This window comes from Ahaetulla prasina, chromosome 15, assembly GCF_028640845.1.
Source record: "Ahaetulla prasina isolate Xishuangbanna chromosome 15, ASM2864084v1, whole genome shotgun sequence".
Taxonomy (NCBI): domain Eukaryota; kingdom Metazoa; phylum Chordata; class Lepidosauria; order Squamata; family Colubridae; genus Ahaetulla; species Ahaetulla prasina.
The window spans coordinates 17078228-17093859 of record NC_080553.1 but is presented as its reverse complement, the minus strand read 5'-3'; the positions used below and the strand labels follow the sequence as shown (position 1 = coordinate 17093859).

Sequence of the window (15632 nt, the reverse complement as noted above, 5' to 3'; positions counted from 1 at the left end):
AGGAAGGAAGGAAGGAAGGAAAGTTAATGGAGGGAGAAAAGTTAGAGGAAGGAAGGAAAATTAGTGGAGGGAGAGAGAAAAGTTAGAGGGAGGAAGGAAAGGAAGGAAGGAAAGTTAGTGGAGGGAGAAAAGTTGGAGGAAGGAAGGAAGGAAAATTAGTGGACGGAGAGAAGAAAGAAGGAAAGAAGGAAGGAAAATTGGTGGAGGGAGAGAGAAAAGAGGAAGGAGGGAAGGAAGGAAGGAAAATTGGTGGAGGGAAAGATAAAAGTTGGAAGGAAAATTAGTGGAGGGAGAGAGAAAAGTTAGAGGAAGGAAGGAAAATTAGTGGAGGGAGAGAAGAAAGAAGGAAGGAAAATTAGTGGAGGGAGAAAGGAAAGTGGAAGGAAAATTAGTGGAGGGAGAGAGGAAGGAGGGAAGGAAGGAAGGAAGGAAAATTAGTGGAGGGAAAGAGAAAAGTTAGAGAAAGAAAAGAAGGAAAATTAGTGGAGGGAGAGAGAAAAGAGGAAGGGAAGGAAGGAAGGAAAATTAGTGGAGGGAAAGAGAAAAGTTAGAGAAAGAAAAGAAGGAAAATTAGTGGAGGGAGAGAAGAAAGAAGTTAAAAGGAAGGAAGGAAAGAGGAAAGGAAAGAAAAGAAAAAAAAAGTCATGGCAGATTACATGTTTAAAAGTTGCAAAGTCCTAACGATCACCGTACATCCTTGTTGATCTCCACTTTGGGGTCTCCGGCTGTTGCAAAGCAATCCGCTTCCTTCTGCTCGGGGACCCCTTGACCGGCTCTGGCCTTGCTCCCCTTTCAGACCAACCTGACCTTCGTGGGCTGCGTGGGGATGCTGGACCCGCCCCGCATCGAAGTGGCTTCCTCCATAAAGCTGTGCCGGCAAGCGGGCATCCGTGTGATCATGATCACCGGCGACAACAAGGGGACGGCCGTGGCCATCTGCCGGCGCATTGGCATTTTCGGTGAAGACGAGGACGTCACCACCAGAGCCTTCACCGGTCGGGAGTTCGATGAACTTTCTCCATCCGGCCAGAGGGAAGCCTGCATGAACGCCCGCTGTTTCGCCCGCGTGGAACCCTCCCACAAGTCCAAAATTGTGGAGTTTCTCCAGTCCTTTGATGACATCACAGCCATGGTAAGCGTGCGGGTGGGGAGTGCAAATACGCAGCAACCTTTGGTGCGCTTGAGAAAACATACGAGTAGCCCTCCACTTTACAGCCATTCATTTAGTGACCGTCCGAAGTTATCAGGACCCTGAAACAAGTGACGTATGACAGTTTCCCACGCTTACGGCCTTTGCCGCAATCTCGTGGTCACGTGCTCAAGATTTGGATGCTTGGCAACCGACACGTAATTACGACCGTTGCAGCGTCCTGGCGGTCATGTGATCCTCTTTTGCAACCTTCGCACAAGTAAAGTCAAGGGGGAATCCAGATTCACTTAACAACCGAATTACTAACTTAATTGCAGTGATTCATTTAACTGTTGCAAGAAAGGTTGTAAAATGGAGCAAAACCCGCTTAATGACTGTCTCACTTAGCCACCAAAATGTCAAGGACTTCCTGTTTGGGGGGGGAATGAATCAAAATAGAATTTATTAAACTGTTGTGACCCAGGCCCCAGTAGGTAGTAGGAAACTCAGTCAGTGAAAAAACAAATTTTATTCGAACAGCTGAGAATTACTTCATTCCCAGCGTAGTTCAACTAAATTAAAACCAATTCCTCCCAACACAAATTCCTCAGTCCTGTCGCAAACCTTGGTCCTATTAGGCAAACTGCCAAAGGCCTTTCTTGGCAAAAGTTCAGAAGACACCAATACAAAACAAATGCAACAAGACAAAGCTATCAACATTGTTTTCCGGGAAAGAGCCCAAACACAATTGCTGGTCTTTTAAGCCTTTTGGGAGGGGCCAATCATCTCCTGGCCTTACTCCCGAGTTGTCCTCTTTGCTTGAGCTGCTCTTGCCTTCTGGCAGCTCTTCTCATGCGTGCATTAGGAACAGGCTCCTCCTGTTCCTCTGCCTCACTACTATCAGTCTCTGGAGGCTCCGGAGTCCGCACACCACTCCCCAATGGCCCTGGCCCCACCCCAGCCTCCGACGCAGAGCCCTCATCCAGGCCTTCCCCAGCTTCATCACTGTCCAAATCTGTTGCCAGCTCCGCAGGCTGCTGGCAGACCACAACATAATCTATTCGGAGACTCCAGAAGGGTTCCAGAAACGTTTCAGTCAATTCCAGGGTTATTGTCTCGCTTAAAGCCTTTGGGCATCCTGACCCGACCCAAAACTTACCCCAGACAGGAGACGGCGTCAACGATGCCCCCGCTTTGAAGAAGGCAGAAATCGGAATTGCCATGGGATCCGGCACGGCCGTGGCGAAGACGGCATCGGAAATGGTGCTGGCGGATGACAACTTCTCCACCATCGTCGCCGCTGTGGAGGAAGGCCGGGCCATCTACAATAACATGAAGCAGTTCATTCGCTACCTCATCTCCTCCAACGTTGGAGAAGTGGTCTGGTGAGTAACCCGGGCAGGGTTTTGCAACTAGGAGCAGAGCGCGGGCTGGATTCATCCTGGCAGCCGCCGCAGGATATGAGCCTCGTCCTCTGGAAAGAGAGGCGGTTGATGCGGACCAAACGGGTACCGTTCCTAGGTCTTGAGAACAGCCCGTCTAGATGGATAACTGGATCCCAAGGTAGCTTAAACCAGGGGTCTCCAACCTTGGCAACTTTAAGCCTGGTGGACTTCCAACTCCCAGAATCCCCCAGCCAGCAAAGCTGGCTGGGGAATTCTGGGAGTTGGAAGTCCACCAGGCTTAAAGTTGCCAAGGTTGGAGACCCCTGTCTTAAACTGTAGAGCTTGTTTAAGGGTGTAGAACAGGAGCCTCCAACTCTGGCAATTTTCAGGCTTATAAACCTCAAAACTTTATTATTTCTTTTTTTATTATGAAATTTTATTTGCTGCCCCATTTTGTTTCCAAGCTGCTCTGGGCAGCATTCAAGATAAACGTGGCTGATTGGGGAATTCTGCAGTTTGGAGTCGACAGGTCTTAAAGCTGCCCAGGTTGAAGAAGCCGTATCCAGAATAAAAGAAGGGAGCCCAGAGATCGATCTCTCCATTGGGGACACTTCGCCCTGCCAGGCAGAGTTCAGGCCTTCCTTCCTTCCTGCTGTCCACTTGCTCAGCGCTGAAAGCGTGAAAAACCAGAGGCCAGCTGTGCCTTAACTTCTACGCATCGTAGCTTAAGACACTCACTGGCGTTCACGTGACTTAACCTCCATTCTTTCTCCTCCTTCTCCTCCTCTAGCATCTTTCTGACTGCCGCACTGGGCTTCCCGGAAGCTTTAATCCCAGTCCAGCTGTTATGGGTCAACCTTGTGACCGACGGACTTCCTGCCACCGCCCTGGGCTTCAACCCCCCTGATCTGGACATCATGAGCAAGCCCCCTCGTAACCCCAAAGAGCCCCTCATCTCCGGGTGGCTCTTTTTCCGTTACTTGGCCATCGGATGTGAGTGTTTTGCTTTGTGTGCCATGGAACTAGAGAGAGCGAGCGAGCAGAGAAGGATTCCCTTCCCCCCTTAATTCAGTGTTTTTCAATCTTGGCCACTTGAACATGGGTTGGTTTCAATTTCCTACGCCTGGCTGGGGAATTCTGGGAGTTTTGAAGCCCACCCTTCTTCATGCGGCCATGTTTAAGAAACCGTGATCAGACAGAGTCATAAAAAATCAAGTTTGTAGCAGAAACCACTTTTGTAGCAAGTTAAAGTAACTCACAGCATCCCAGAAAAAAACCCAACTCCAAGTCAAAACTCCGAAGCAAACATCTTTCAAAGTTCTATTTACTAGGACAGGTAACAGAAGATCGTCTTTGGGTACTAAAATTAATTCTCGGGAGCTGCATCCATTTCTCTTCCCCATTCCTATTTTTATTTTTTTTTAGGAGTTGCAGTCAAGTCAGTGGTCCTGTCTGAGCAGGACCTCCAGCTGCAGGATTTTGCTCTGCAACTGCTTTGTGTTAAAACACAATTTCAAGTCTGGTTTTTATGCCAGGGGGTTAACTAAGGATGAATGCAACAAACATCCTGAAAGATGGAGGCCTTGTTTTAGCATAGTCCACAAAACTCAAGGCTTTGTACTCCAAACTCTTCTCGCTCATACATACAACATGGCCCCGTGGTTCTCAACTGTTTCTTCAGCATGGAACCTCCTTAAATACCTTTTATGTCCATGGAACATGGCCGCAGGCCACCCAAACGCAGCTCAAGATTTATTAAGCACTAGACTGCATCAAATTTTTGCGGCCACCCTCTGCCATTTGTAGCCCCTGAGGGATCCGCGGACCATAGGTTGAGAACCACTGACTTGGATTTGTTCTGAGTCAGAGATCTGACGTGGGAAGGGATCCGGTTGTGAGAACTTGACCGATAAGACCTAAACTTGCAGAACGATGGCAGGGGGAGACCCAAGAAGCCGTGGCCCATTGGTGGGGTGGCTGTTAACTCAGTGGTGCAAGACTTAACCATGCTTTTTCTTCTCCTCAAGGCTACGTTGGAGCTGCCACAGTGGGCGCTGCGGCTTGGTGGTTCATAGCTGCGGACGGGGGCCCGAGAATTACCTACTACCAGCTGGTATTTCCTTCTTGATATTTCGGTTGGCCTTCCGAACGAAGTTTAGCGGGGTGTTTTTTTGTGTGTGTGTGTATGTGTGGGGGTTTTGTTTTTTTTGCAGCCTGCCTACATGGCGTGTCATTGGAAGACGGGCTCAAAAATCTTATTAAAAACTATTCACAAGTATTGCAGAAACACCTCTCACTCATCCAAGGAGTCCCTGCTTAACAATAATAATCTGATTAGAAACCGTGGTGGTTTTGTTTGTTTGTTTTTAAAACCAAACCAAACATTGTTCTTAACTGTGTTGTACTATTGAGGGTGCTTTGATGAATTTGATGAAAAGAGCAAATTGGCCCTGGGTTTTTTTTTGGGTTGAGATTAATGTTGCCTTCTGCTTCTTTTTCAGAGTCATTTCCTGCAGTGCAAAGAGGACAATCCGGATTTTGAAGGGGTCGACTGTGTGGTGTTTGAATCTCCCTATCCTATGACCATGGCGCTCTCGGTCTTGGTCACTATAGAGATGTGCAATGCCCTTAACAGGTTCGGATGCCTGCAATGAGGAAGAGATCTTCTCTTTCTCTTCCTCCTCCTCTTCCTTTCATCTTCCTCCTCTTCCTTCCATTCTCCTCTTCCTCCTCCTCCTCCTCACCACTCCATCTGCCATTAAAGCAGTCTTCCCCTTCCCCTTAATAGGCCCTCCAGAGCAGGGGTCTCCAACCTTGGCAACTTTTAAGACTTGTGGACTGAGCTTTGCTGGCTGGGGAATTCTGGGAGTTGAAATCCACGAGTCTTAAAGTTGCCAAGGTTGGAGACCCCTGCTCAGGAGGGGTAGAGCTGGAACCCATGTACCTCCCCTTTCCACAAGCTCCTGCCGCTAACCTTTTTCTCTTTTCCTCCCTCAGCCTCTCGGAGAACCAGTCCTTGCTACGGATGCCTCCGTGGGAGAACGTCTGGCTCCTGGGATCCATTTGCTTGTCCATGTCACTTCACTTCCTCATCCTTTATGTAGAACCATTGCCAGTAAGTCCCTGCAACACGTACACTGGAAGTGGTGGGCGGGCAGGAAGGGGAGCATCAGAAGCCCAGCTTGTTAAACTACAAAGAGTCAGACTTCTTTCCTGGCTGCTTATTTTGGAAACAAAGGGATACTGTGTGCCTTTGCGAGCACATCACCCGGTCCTATGGCACTCTACAAGCTAGCTATGGTTTACTGCTCCAAAGACTTAAGGCCTTCACCCCATTCAAGGGTGAAGGAAAAGCAGAACCCCATCTCGTCTTCACCTGATTCGCCCAGGTCTCCCCAGACACCTGGCTAAGGCATGGCTAGGGCCGTGGTGGCTCAGGCTGTAAGGAGCCTGTTATTAAAACACAGCAGCCTGCAATTACTGCAGGTTCAAGGCCCACCAGGCCCAAGGTTGACTCAGCCTTCCATCCTTTATAAGGTAGGTAAAATGAGGACCCAGATTGTTGGGGGGGCAATAAGTTGACTTTGTAAATATACAAATAGAATGAGACTATTGCCTTATACACTGTAAGCCGCCCTGAGTCTTCGGAGAAGGGCGGGATATAAATGTAAATTAAAAAAAAAATGTTTCTCAAGCTCAGACCTCTCTTCAAACGTGTGAACTTCCAATTCCCAGAATTCCCCAACCACCACAGGATGGGAGTTGGAAGTCCACCCATCTCAAAAGTCGCCGAGATTGAGAAAAAGTTAAATCTAGTGAATTCTGGGAGCTTGACGTTCACGCATTTTAAGAAAATGCATGTACAGAAGCTTCCTGATGACGTCCGGGTCAGTGGACAGAGCCCTCCCGCCGGTTTTACTACCTGTTCGTGGGAACCGGGGGGCAACCCACCACTGCCGCACACCCTAAAGCAGCAGTCGCCAACCGGTGGTCCGCAAAAAAATTATTTGCATTCTTTATATTGCACTAAATACTACTTACCTTTTTAAAAAAATTCATATGAGTGGTCCGCGGGATTTAAAATGACGGTTTTAGTGGTCCCTGAGGTCCGAAAGGTTGGCGACCCCAAAGATCCGGCCCCTCGCACGAGTTCCCGCCTGACCCCTTCCGCCTTCTCTTTCCCCAGCTGATCTTCCAGATCACCCCTCTGAACGTGACCCAGTGGCTGATGGTGCTCAAGATCTCCCTGCCGGTGATCCTGATGGACGAGACTCTTAAATTTGTGGCGCGTACTTACCTAGAGCCGGGTAAAGATAGTTTGCCACCCGCCACCAAACCACGTCCTTTGTCTGCATGTACCGAAGGAATCTCCTGGCCATTCGTGCTGCTGTCCTTGCCGTTGTTGATTTGGCTTTATAGCACAGACACTAACTTTAGTGACATGTTTTTTTCTTGACCTGAAGTCCTGTAGCGGTATATATAGCTTGGCAGTCAGAGAGAAGTTTAACTTAAAAAAAAAGAAAAGAAAAAAGAAAAAGAAAAAAAATCGATTTTTTTTTAAAAAAAAATTGTTCCAAGTAACTTGTCTTATTCTGCTGAATTTTCACACGAACGTCTTTGCCGGTGACTGAGGTTTTTCCATATTCTAGACTGGGTTTTTCCTCTAATTATTTTTTCTTTTTTTTTTCCTTTTCCTTTTTCTTTCCCCCTGACCCCTGTGTGGGGAAGGGTGCGTGCGAGTTCTCTTCTCCCACCCCGCCCCGCTTCTTTTATACACGAACTTAGGGTGTCCATCGACATGTACAGAGAAATTAAAACACTATTTTATGCAAATATTTTTTGTAGAGGAGACGCATGTACAGTGTTCTGTTTCATAGTCCACTCATCCTTGTAAAAATTGACGACAGTGCTTTGGAGTGGGGTGGGGCGAGGGAGGCAGGGGAAATCACATTTTGAGAAAACGGTGATTTGGTAGCAGATTTTAGGAGGATGAGTGTTGTGGGAGATGTTTTTCCTCCCTTAAACCAGAAGCATGCGAACTCTCATCATGTCTGCTGCATGGTTGAACATCTAATCCTAATTTATCGTTCGGTTGGGCGTTTTCTGCACTGGGAAGACCAGTCACCTCAATTTCTCCCTCCTTCCTTCCTTCCTTCCTTTTATTTTGGTTTGGTCTCGTTTTTTTTTTGTATTTGCCACACAGTTATCCTTTAGATCAGGGGGCTCCAATCTCGGCAACTTTAAGACTTGTGGACTTCAACTCCCAGAATTCCTCAGCCAGCAAAGCAAAGCTGGCTGAGGAATTTGGGGAGTTGAAGTCCACAAGTCTTAAAGTTGCCAAGTTTGGAGACCCCCCCCCTCCCCGCTTTAGATATTTACAATGTATTTACAAATATTCACAAGGTATTTCCCAGAAAAATACCTTGCTTACATTCTGTTCTTGGTATCTGGGTCTCGCCAGTGCAGAAAACATCATTTTGAGAGGCATCCCGCTAAAATTAGATGGTGGGGGTTGTTGTTGTTGTTTTCCCCTCGTTTCGTTCGTTTCTATATCCCCGACCCGTGTAGAGGTTTTTGTTTTTCTTTTTTTTTAAAAAAAAATCAAAAACAAAAAGCAGAAAGAAAACTATTTATTTAAATAATACCGCCTGTATTTTTACTGTAACAAGGTTGTTTCACCAGCATTGCCCGTTATGGGAAGGGATGGGAGAGGAACAGAAGGAAGGAAGGAAGGAAGGAAGGAAGATGGGAGGGAGAGGCAATCTGGATGGACTTTAAGCAAGAGCAAAAAAAAAAAAGAAGAGAGAGAATAAATTTTCTTTTAAAATCGAGACCATTCTGTTTGGCATTTTCATTTCTAACCTAAATTCCATTTTAATTCTTGTGTCAGGTCCTTTTTTTCCCCCTCTTTCTTCTCCCTCCCCTGTTCCATTCCTGTTATTAATCGGGGCATTTACAACCAAACCTGATTCTGTTGGTTCAGAATTTTTGTGGTTTGGTGTTTTTTTGTGTGTGTGTGTTTTTTTTTAAAGAGCTGGCATTTCTTTCTGGGTTCCCCTCCCCTTTTTTGGGGGGGGGGTGTTTAGGCCTGTTAATTCTCTGTGCCACCTTGTTGAGATACCATCTGCTAGCCGCATCTCGGGCTGCAGCAAATAAGTTAACAACTTTTGTGTCCGTGTGTGTGTGTGTTGTAAAAATCTGTAAATACCACATAACACAATGAACATATTGTAGAGAATTCTGTTTATTTTTTTCCCCCCACCCCCCATGGCACTAACCACCATCGTTCTGTTGTGATCAATGTCTGTGCACGGTGTCTGTTAATTGCCTCTCCAAACTCAGTCCTGTATTGATATGTAAGTTCATTAACAGTCTAACTGTGTGGTGTTTCTCTCCAATGCCTTCCAACATTTCATCGGCTGAAGTGAGTATCTCTTTCCCATTTCGATGGTGGTGCGTGTGCTATGTATGTAACAGCGGAAACGTGACCGACTCTATGCTGTGTGCCCTTTCCAGAGACCTCAATAAACAAATGCTCGTGTTCTCCCCATTGCAATTTCTCTAGCCTACATTTTCTGCCTTAGCGTAGCACAAAAACCTTTCCCCGCCTTTTCTGTCGATTTAAATTTAAAGAGACACAATCGGTTGCCACTATCCTAAAATCCCTGGGCCATGTTCCCTTCTTGGCTTCTCAAAATATTTGGATTCCCAAACAGGGTCCCCCTGGTGTCCTCGATGCTCGCTTGAGCTTGGTGGAGGCGTTTCATGACCCAACCAGGTTACATCATCTAGTGCTAGAAGGGTTGAGGGCTTTGCCGAGTGGAGAAGGGGGAAGAAAGAGGAGGAGAAGGATTTGTATGGTCCTTCGCGCTCTCTGAGCTTGGTTGTTTCCTTGCAGATGTTTCATGACCCAACTAGGGAGCATCATCAGTACTAGAAAGGAATGGGATTTGGGGTGGGTGTGGGTGGAGAGGACCAGCCTCTCTGAGTGGCTGAGCTTGGTACTCTCTGAGCTTGGCTTTTTTCCATGCAGACGTTTCATGACCCAACAAGGGAACATCATCAGTGCGATCTTAGCAGGGTCTCTTTGTCAGCACTTGGCCTCTTCCTGGGGTTTGCTTGGAAGATGCGCCAAAATGTAGGAAGGCTTTGCTAGGAAGAGAACGCCTGGCTTCGTCTGGAGAGATGAATTAAATTGTTAAATTGTCTAATTTAACCCTAATTTTGGCCAACGTTGTTCAGGACATGTTTGATTTAGAAGGGTGGTTTAGAGAGTTGGACTAGCTCAGGGGTCTGCAAATTTGGCTCTTTGAAGATGTGTAGACTTCAACTCCCAGAGTTCCTCAGCCAGCTTTGCTGTTTTTCCATTTGCACAAACGCCGAGTATTGAGTTGCGGTTGCAGTCGTTTCTTCGTTCCCAGGTTAAGTTTGATTTTGCAACTACCACCCAACCCATCGTCCTTCCTCCCTCCCTCCCTCTTCACGGTGCCTTGGGCCACAAACCGATTCTAAGACCAGCAAGAGGATCTATTTTTAAAAACGGAGCTGAGCTGCCCCTGGTATTTCTTTCTCTCCCTTTTCTTTTATTTACACAATACAGCTGTCCTCTTAAAACAGCGGAACGTGGCTTGTTGCGGTTTCTAAATTGCTTTGTTGTACAGATTTACAGCTGCTCTGTTTTGAACTTTCCTTTTTCTCCGGGGAGCATCCGAAAGGCTCTAATGATTGTAAAATAACACAGGGCACCCACCCACCCACCCCCATAAAAAAATTGAGCTGCATGCAAGGAGAAAGCAGGGAGGATTTCGGGGAGACACACAAAGCATGCAACAATAATGCAGGTCGTCTTGTGTCCTCACACATGTCTTGTTACACATCTTGCACTGCTTAACCATCGGTTCCCTGATCTCTGCTCATGGCTTGGCAGCACATTTTTTACCCATTAGCAAAAAAAACAAAACAACCCCTCAGCCTATGACAAAAGGCAAATTGGAAAGGTTTTATTCAGAGGGAATGGCTCAAACGGGCGCTGTAGAATAAATCTGGTCAGAAGATTTCAGAAAAAAAAAAAAAACCCAATAGAGCCAATGGGTAGATAGATGGTGGACAGTTTGATCTGTGGTTCTGTTTGCTAAGAAATGTTGTTCCCTTCAAGAAATGAAGAGCGAGGCCAAGCAAAACTTGGCAGATTCCTAACCTCCTGTCACTCACAAGTTGCTTTTTGTTTGAACGAATGCCTCTGAAATTATTATTATTATTATTATTTTTAAAAAAAATCGGGAGAAAGCTTAATCGAGCTAGCCATCCTGCATAGCCCAATGGCTGGGGAAGTTTTGACGGGAAAAACCAAACGGTTTAAGACGAGACGAGTGTTGAAAGGCTGTCGATAGACAAGGGAGACCTAGGAATCTGGAAGTACGAGTGGCCTACACGCCAAGGGTGGATGTAGATTTTTCTGGAAGAAAAACAGTTATCCATTGCTAGGCAATAATAACAATGCTGTTTTAAGGTTGCCTGTGCTTTCAGAGTCCTTAATCTGACTCACTATTTAAATAGTGAATATGGACAGATGGATTAGATTCAGTTGGGCTCCAGAGGTTTAGGGTTCACTCCTCCTATAAGGGGTTACAAGCCCCCCTGATTGTACTTCTGGGGTCTCAACTCCACAATTGGCTGTATGTGTGTCTGATCCACTAACCAGCTTGCAGCTCTCTGGTGGGTGAAAACCTGCTAATTCTAAATGTCCTCTTAGCTTTTTAATGCTTAGTTCTTTTTCCACTAACCTGTATTCTCCTGTTGGATCGTGGGAAGTTATGGTCAATTGCCTATCGCTACTAAGTCTTAAAAAGAAAAAAAGCAATCTTTTGCTTTTATTATGCTTTCTTTATCTGTCTTTTATCACTAATGTTTTCTTTCTCTCTCTCTCTCCCTCTCTCTCTCTTTCTCTCTCTCTCTCTTTCTTTTATTTACACAATACAGCTGTCCTCTTAAAACAGCGGAACGTGGCTTGTTGCGGTTTCTAAATTGCTTTGTTGTACAGATTTACAGCTGCTCTGTTTTGAACTTTCCTTTTTCTCCGGGGAGCATCCGAAAGGCTCTAATGATTGTAAAATAACACAGGGCACCCCCCCCCCCCCCCCCCCCAAAAAAAAGAGCTGCATGCAAGGAGAAAGCAGGGAGGATTTCGGGGAGACACACAAAGCATGCAACAATAATGCAGGTTGTCTTGTGTCCTCACACCTGTCTTGTTACACATCTTGCACTGCTTAACCATCGGTTCCCTGATCTCTGCTCATGGCTTGGCAGCACATTTTTTACCCATTAGCAAAAAAAAAAACAACCCCTCAGCCTATGACAAAAGGCAAATTGGAAAGGTTTTATTCAGAGGGAATGGCTCAAACGGGCGCTGTAGAATAAATCTGGTCAGAAGATTTCAGGAAAAAAAAACACCCAATAGAGCCAATGGGTAGATAGATGGTGGACAGTTTGATCTGTGGTTCTGTTTGCTAAGAAATGTTGTTCCCTTCAAGAAATGAAGAGCGAGGCCAAGCAAAAGTTGGCAGATTCCTAACCTCCTGTCACTCACAAGTTGCTTTTTGTTTGAACGAATGCCTCTGAAATTATTATTATTATTATTTTTTAAAAAAATCGGGAGAAAGCTTAATCGAGCTAGCCATCCTGCATAGCCCAATGGCTGGGGAAGTTTTGACGGGAAAAACCAAACGGTTTAAGACGAGACGAGTGTTGAAAGGCTGTCGATAGACAAGGGAGACCTAGGAATCTGGAAATGCAGTGGCCTACACGCCAAGGGTGGATGTAGATTTTTCTGGAAGAAAAACAGTTATCCATTGCTAGGCAATAATAACAATGCTGTTTTAAGGTTGCCTGCGCTTTCAGAGTTCTTAATCTGACTCACTATTTAAATAGTGAATATGGACAGATGGGTTAGATTCAGTTGGGCTCCAGAGGTTTAGGGTTCAGCCCTCCCATAAGGGGTTACAAGCCCCCCGTTTGTACTTCTGGGATCTCAACTCCACAATTGGCTGTATGTGTGTCTGATCCACTAACCAGCTTGCAGCTCTCTAGTGGGTGAAAACCTGCTAATTCTAAATGTCCTCTTAGCTTTTTAATGCTTAGTTCTTTTTCCACTAACCTGTATTCTCCTGTTGGATCGTGGGAAGTTATGGTCAATTGCCTATCGCTACTAAGTCTTAAAAAGAAAAAAAGCAATCTTTTGCTTTTATTATGCTTTCTTTATCTGTCTTTTATCACTAATGTTTTCTTTCTCTCTCTCTCTCCCTCTCTCTCTCTTTCTCTTTTTCTCTCTCTCTCTTTTTTCCTTTGCAGTGATACTGGAGTAAATCATTTAGTCCTAAACCCAATTTTTGCAGAATTGTAAGGTTAATTTTCTTGCATGTGTCTTTAGCAACGCATCTGCTGAAAACATCTGCATGAGTCTTGTACATGGAGGAAAAAAAAACACCCAATAGAGCCAATGGGTAGATAGATGGTGGACAGTTTGATCTGTGGTTCTGTTTGCTAAGAAATGTTGTTCCCTTCAAGAAATGAAGAGCGAGGCCAAGCAAAAGTTGGCAGATTCCTAACCTCCTGTCACTCACAAGTTGCTTTTTGTTTGAACGAATGCCTCTGAAATTATTATTATTATTATTTTTTAAAAAAATCGGGAGAAAGCTTAATCGAGCTAGCCATCCTGCATAGCCCAATGGCTGGGGAAGTTTTGACGGGAAAAACCAAACGGTTTAAGACGAGACGAGTGTTGAAAGGCTGTCGATAGACAAGGGAGACCTAGGAATCTGGAAGTACGAGTGGCCTACACGCCAAGGGTGGATGTAGATTTTTCTGGAAGAAAAACAGTTATCCATTGCTAGGCAATAATAACAATGCTGTTTTAAGGTTGCCTGCGCTTTCAGAGTTCTTAATCTGACTCACTATTTAAATAGTGAATATGGACAGATGGGTTAGATTCAGTTGGGCTCCAGAGGTTTAGGGTTCACTCCTCCATAAGGGGTTACAAGCCCCCCGTTTGTACTTCTGGGATCTCAACTCCACAATTGGCTGTATGTGTGTCTGATCCACTAACCAGCTTGCAGCTCTCTAGTGGGTGAAAACCTGCTAATTCTAAATGTCCTCTTAGCTTTTTAATGCTTAGTTCTTTTTCCACTAACCTGTATTCTCCTGTTGGATCGTGGGAAGTTATGGTCAATTGCCTATCGCTACTAAGTCTTAAAAAGAAAAAAAGCAATCTTTTGCTTTTATTATGCTTTCTTTATCTGTCTTTTATCACTAATGTTTTCTTTCTCTCTCTCTCTCTCTTTCTCTTTTTCTCTCTCTCTCTTTTTTCCTTTGCAGTGATACTGGAGTAAATCATTTAGTCCTAAACCCAATTTTTGCAGAATTGTAAGGTTAATTTTCTTGCATGTGTCTTTAGCAACGCATCTGCTGAAAACATCTGCATGAGTCTTGTACATGGAGGAAAAAAAAAAAAAACACTTTTAAAAAGCCTTCCCGAAAGCGAAGGAGAAAAAAAAAAAATTGAACTGCAAACTTGTGTTCCGTGAAGGAAGTTGTGTGGTGCTCTTAATGACTAAAAGTTTATATATACAGATCTACCAAACTGTGCAATATAGTTTTTAACTGATAAAACAGACCTCTGGCAAAAGATGTTTTGGGAATGCATGAAGACAAGGCTCCCTTACCTGCTGAGCAAGAAATACGAGTGAGGATCCGGCCAAGTTTTTTTTTCCCCTCCCCCTTTTTCCATATTTTCATTGTGTAAAATGTTATGATCCTTTATCAAATGTACAGTATTAGGCTGTCAATGCATGCTTTTCAATTGTACGTAGCCGATGACCTTTATTGTATCTTTAAAAAAAAAACAGTTAACAGTTTAAACAGCTCTGTACAATATGCAGTTCTATTTATACAGATCATTGATGGATGGTACCGTTCCTGAAATGTTTTAAGAAAACTCTTTAAACCTTCAAATTCCATAACTTCAGCTTCTTCTTTTTTTCTTTTTTTAAAAAGGAAACAAAAAAAATTAAATAACCTGGAGTGTGCAAAATAAGACTTTTCTTTTTGCACCGTAGTTCAACATAACTTATTTTAAATCTAAAGCCGTTCGGTGCAATACACAAGTCGTGATGCATTTTATCCAAACGAGCGCGTGAACCTGGAGGGGGCTTTCCAATGCCAGCAAGCAGGAGACACCCCTGTTTTCCTTCCTTGATATTTTTCTCGGATGGAGTTCAAACGTGAGCGGCGGCGGCGGCCCACGGGAGACGCACCGTCGTCTGGATCCTACCTCGAGGGAAATTCCCATGGGCGGAACGCAGCCAAGGTTTTGTTGCGTGACTCGGCTCCCGGCGTTGGGAGCCCTTCGGATCTCATAGCATGTGTGACTTTTTTTTTTTTTTTTAGAAGTTGTAAATAACGCCTGATGGAACATCACACTACCATCCTGGTTTCGGGTAAAATAAAAACTTATTCTACAGTAACAGCCCTTTGCCTTTGATGTATTTACAAGGACTGAAGTTTGCAAGTTTGCTCGCCAGTGGTGGGATTAAAAATTTTTTTTATTATTGGTTCTGTGGATGGGGCTTGGTGGGGAGGGCAGGGGAAGGATACTGTAGAAATCTCCATTCCTTCCCCGCCCCGCTAACCTGCTTTCCAGCTCCGTTCTCCTGTGCAGGACAACAAAAGAAAACCCAGCCAATCAGCTGAGACTCGGATCAGCTGGGAGGCAGCCGATAGATGGGGACAGGGCCAGCCAGAGGTGGTATTTGCCTACTCAAAATTTCCGCTACCGGTTCGCGAGAACCGGCTGAATACCATCTTTGATGCTCTCCCTTTGCAACTTAGCCAGAGATCATGCGAATCAAAGGAACCTGGTTTGTTCCATTTCCAGTCATTCGATCTCTTAGGTCAAGGGTCGGCAACCTTAAACACTCAAAAGAGCCACAAAGTTCCTAACCCCCATTCACTTCTGGAGCCGACCGGAAGTCCGGTTCCTCGGTCAGTTGTCTAGCATCGCGTCCTTTTTTTTCTGCTGACCGGAAGTCCGGTTCCCCCTCTATAGAGTCTCCTAGCGCAGCATC

General features: G+C 45.2%; 1 protein-coding gene across 2 annotated transcripts in view; it reads left to right on the top strand.

The window, feature by feature from the left end:
• Positions 1 to 12996, top strand: part of ATP2A2 (ATPase sarcoplasmic/endoplasmic reticulum Ca2+ transporting 2) — a 41517-nt gene extending 28521 nt beyond the window's left edge. The window contains exons 14-21 of one of the 2 annotated variants that reach the window (XM_058157972.1): positions 797 to 1132; positions 2294 to 2514; positions 3305 to 3507; positions 4542 to 4627; positions 5016 to 5149; positions 5512 to 5629; positions 6701 to 6821; positions 12862 to 12996. In XM_058157972.1, the coding sequence (XP_058013955.1) occupies positions 797 to 1132; positions 2294 to 2514; positions 3305 to 3507; positions 4542 to 4627; positions 5016 to 5149; positions 5512 to 5629; positions 6701 to 6821; positions 12862 to 12875 (1233 nt within the window). In that variant the 3' untranslated portion in view covers positions 12876 to 12996. Of the gene's footprint in view, positions 1 to 796; positions 1133 to 2293; positions 2515 to 3304; positions 3508 to 4541; positions 4628 to 5015; positions 5150 to 5511; positions 5630 to 6700; positions 10778 to 12861 lie in introns of those variants that run through there. The other variant, XM_058157971.1, reaches the window with a different exon arrangement.
• Positions 12997 to 15632: the final 2636 nt, after the last annotated feature.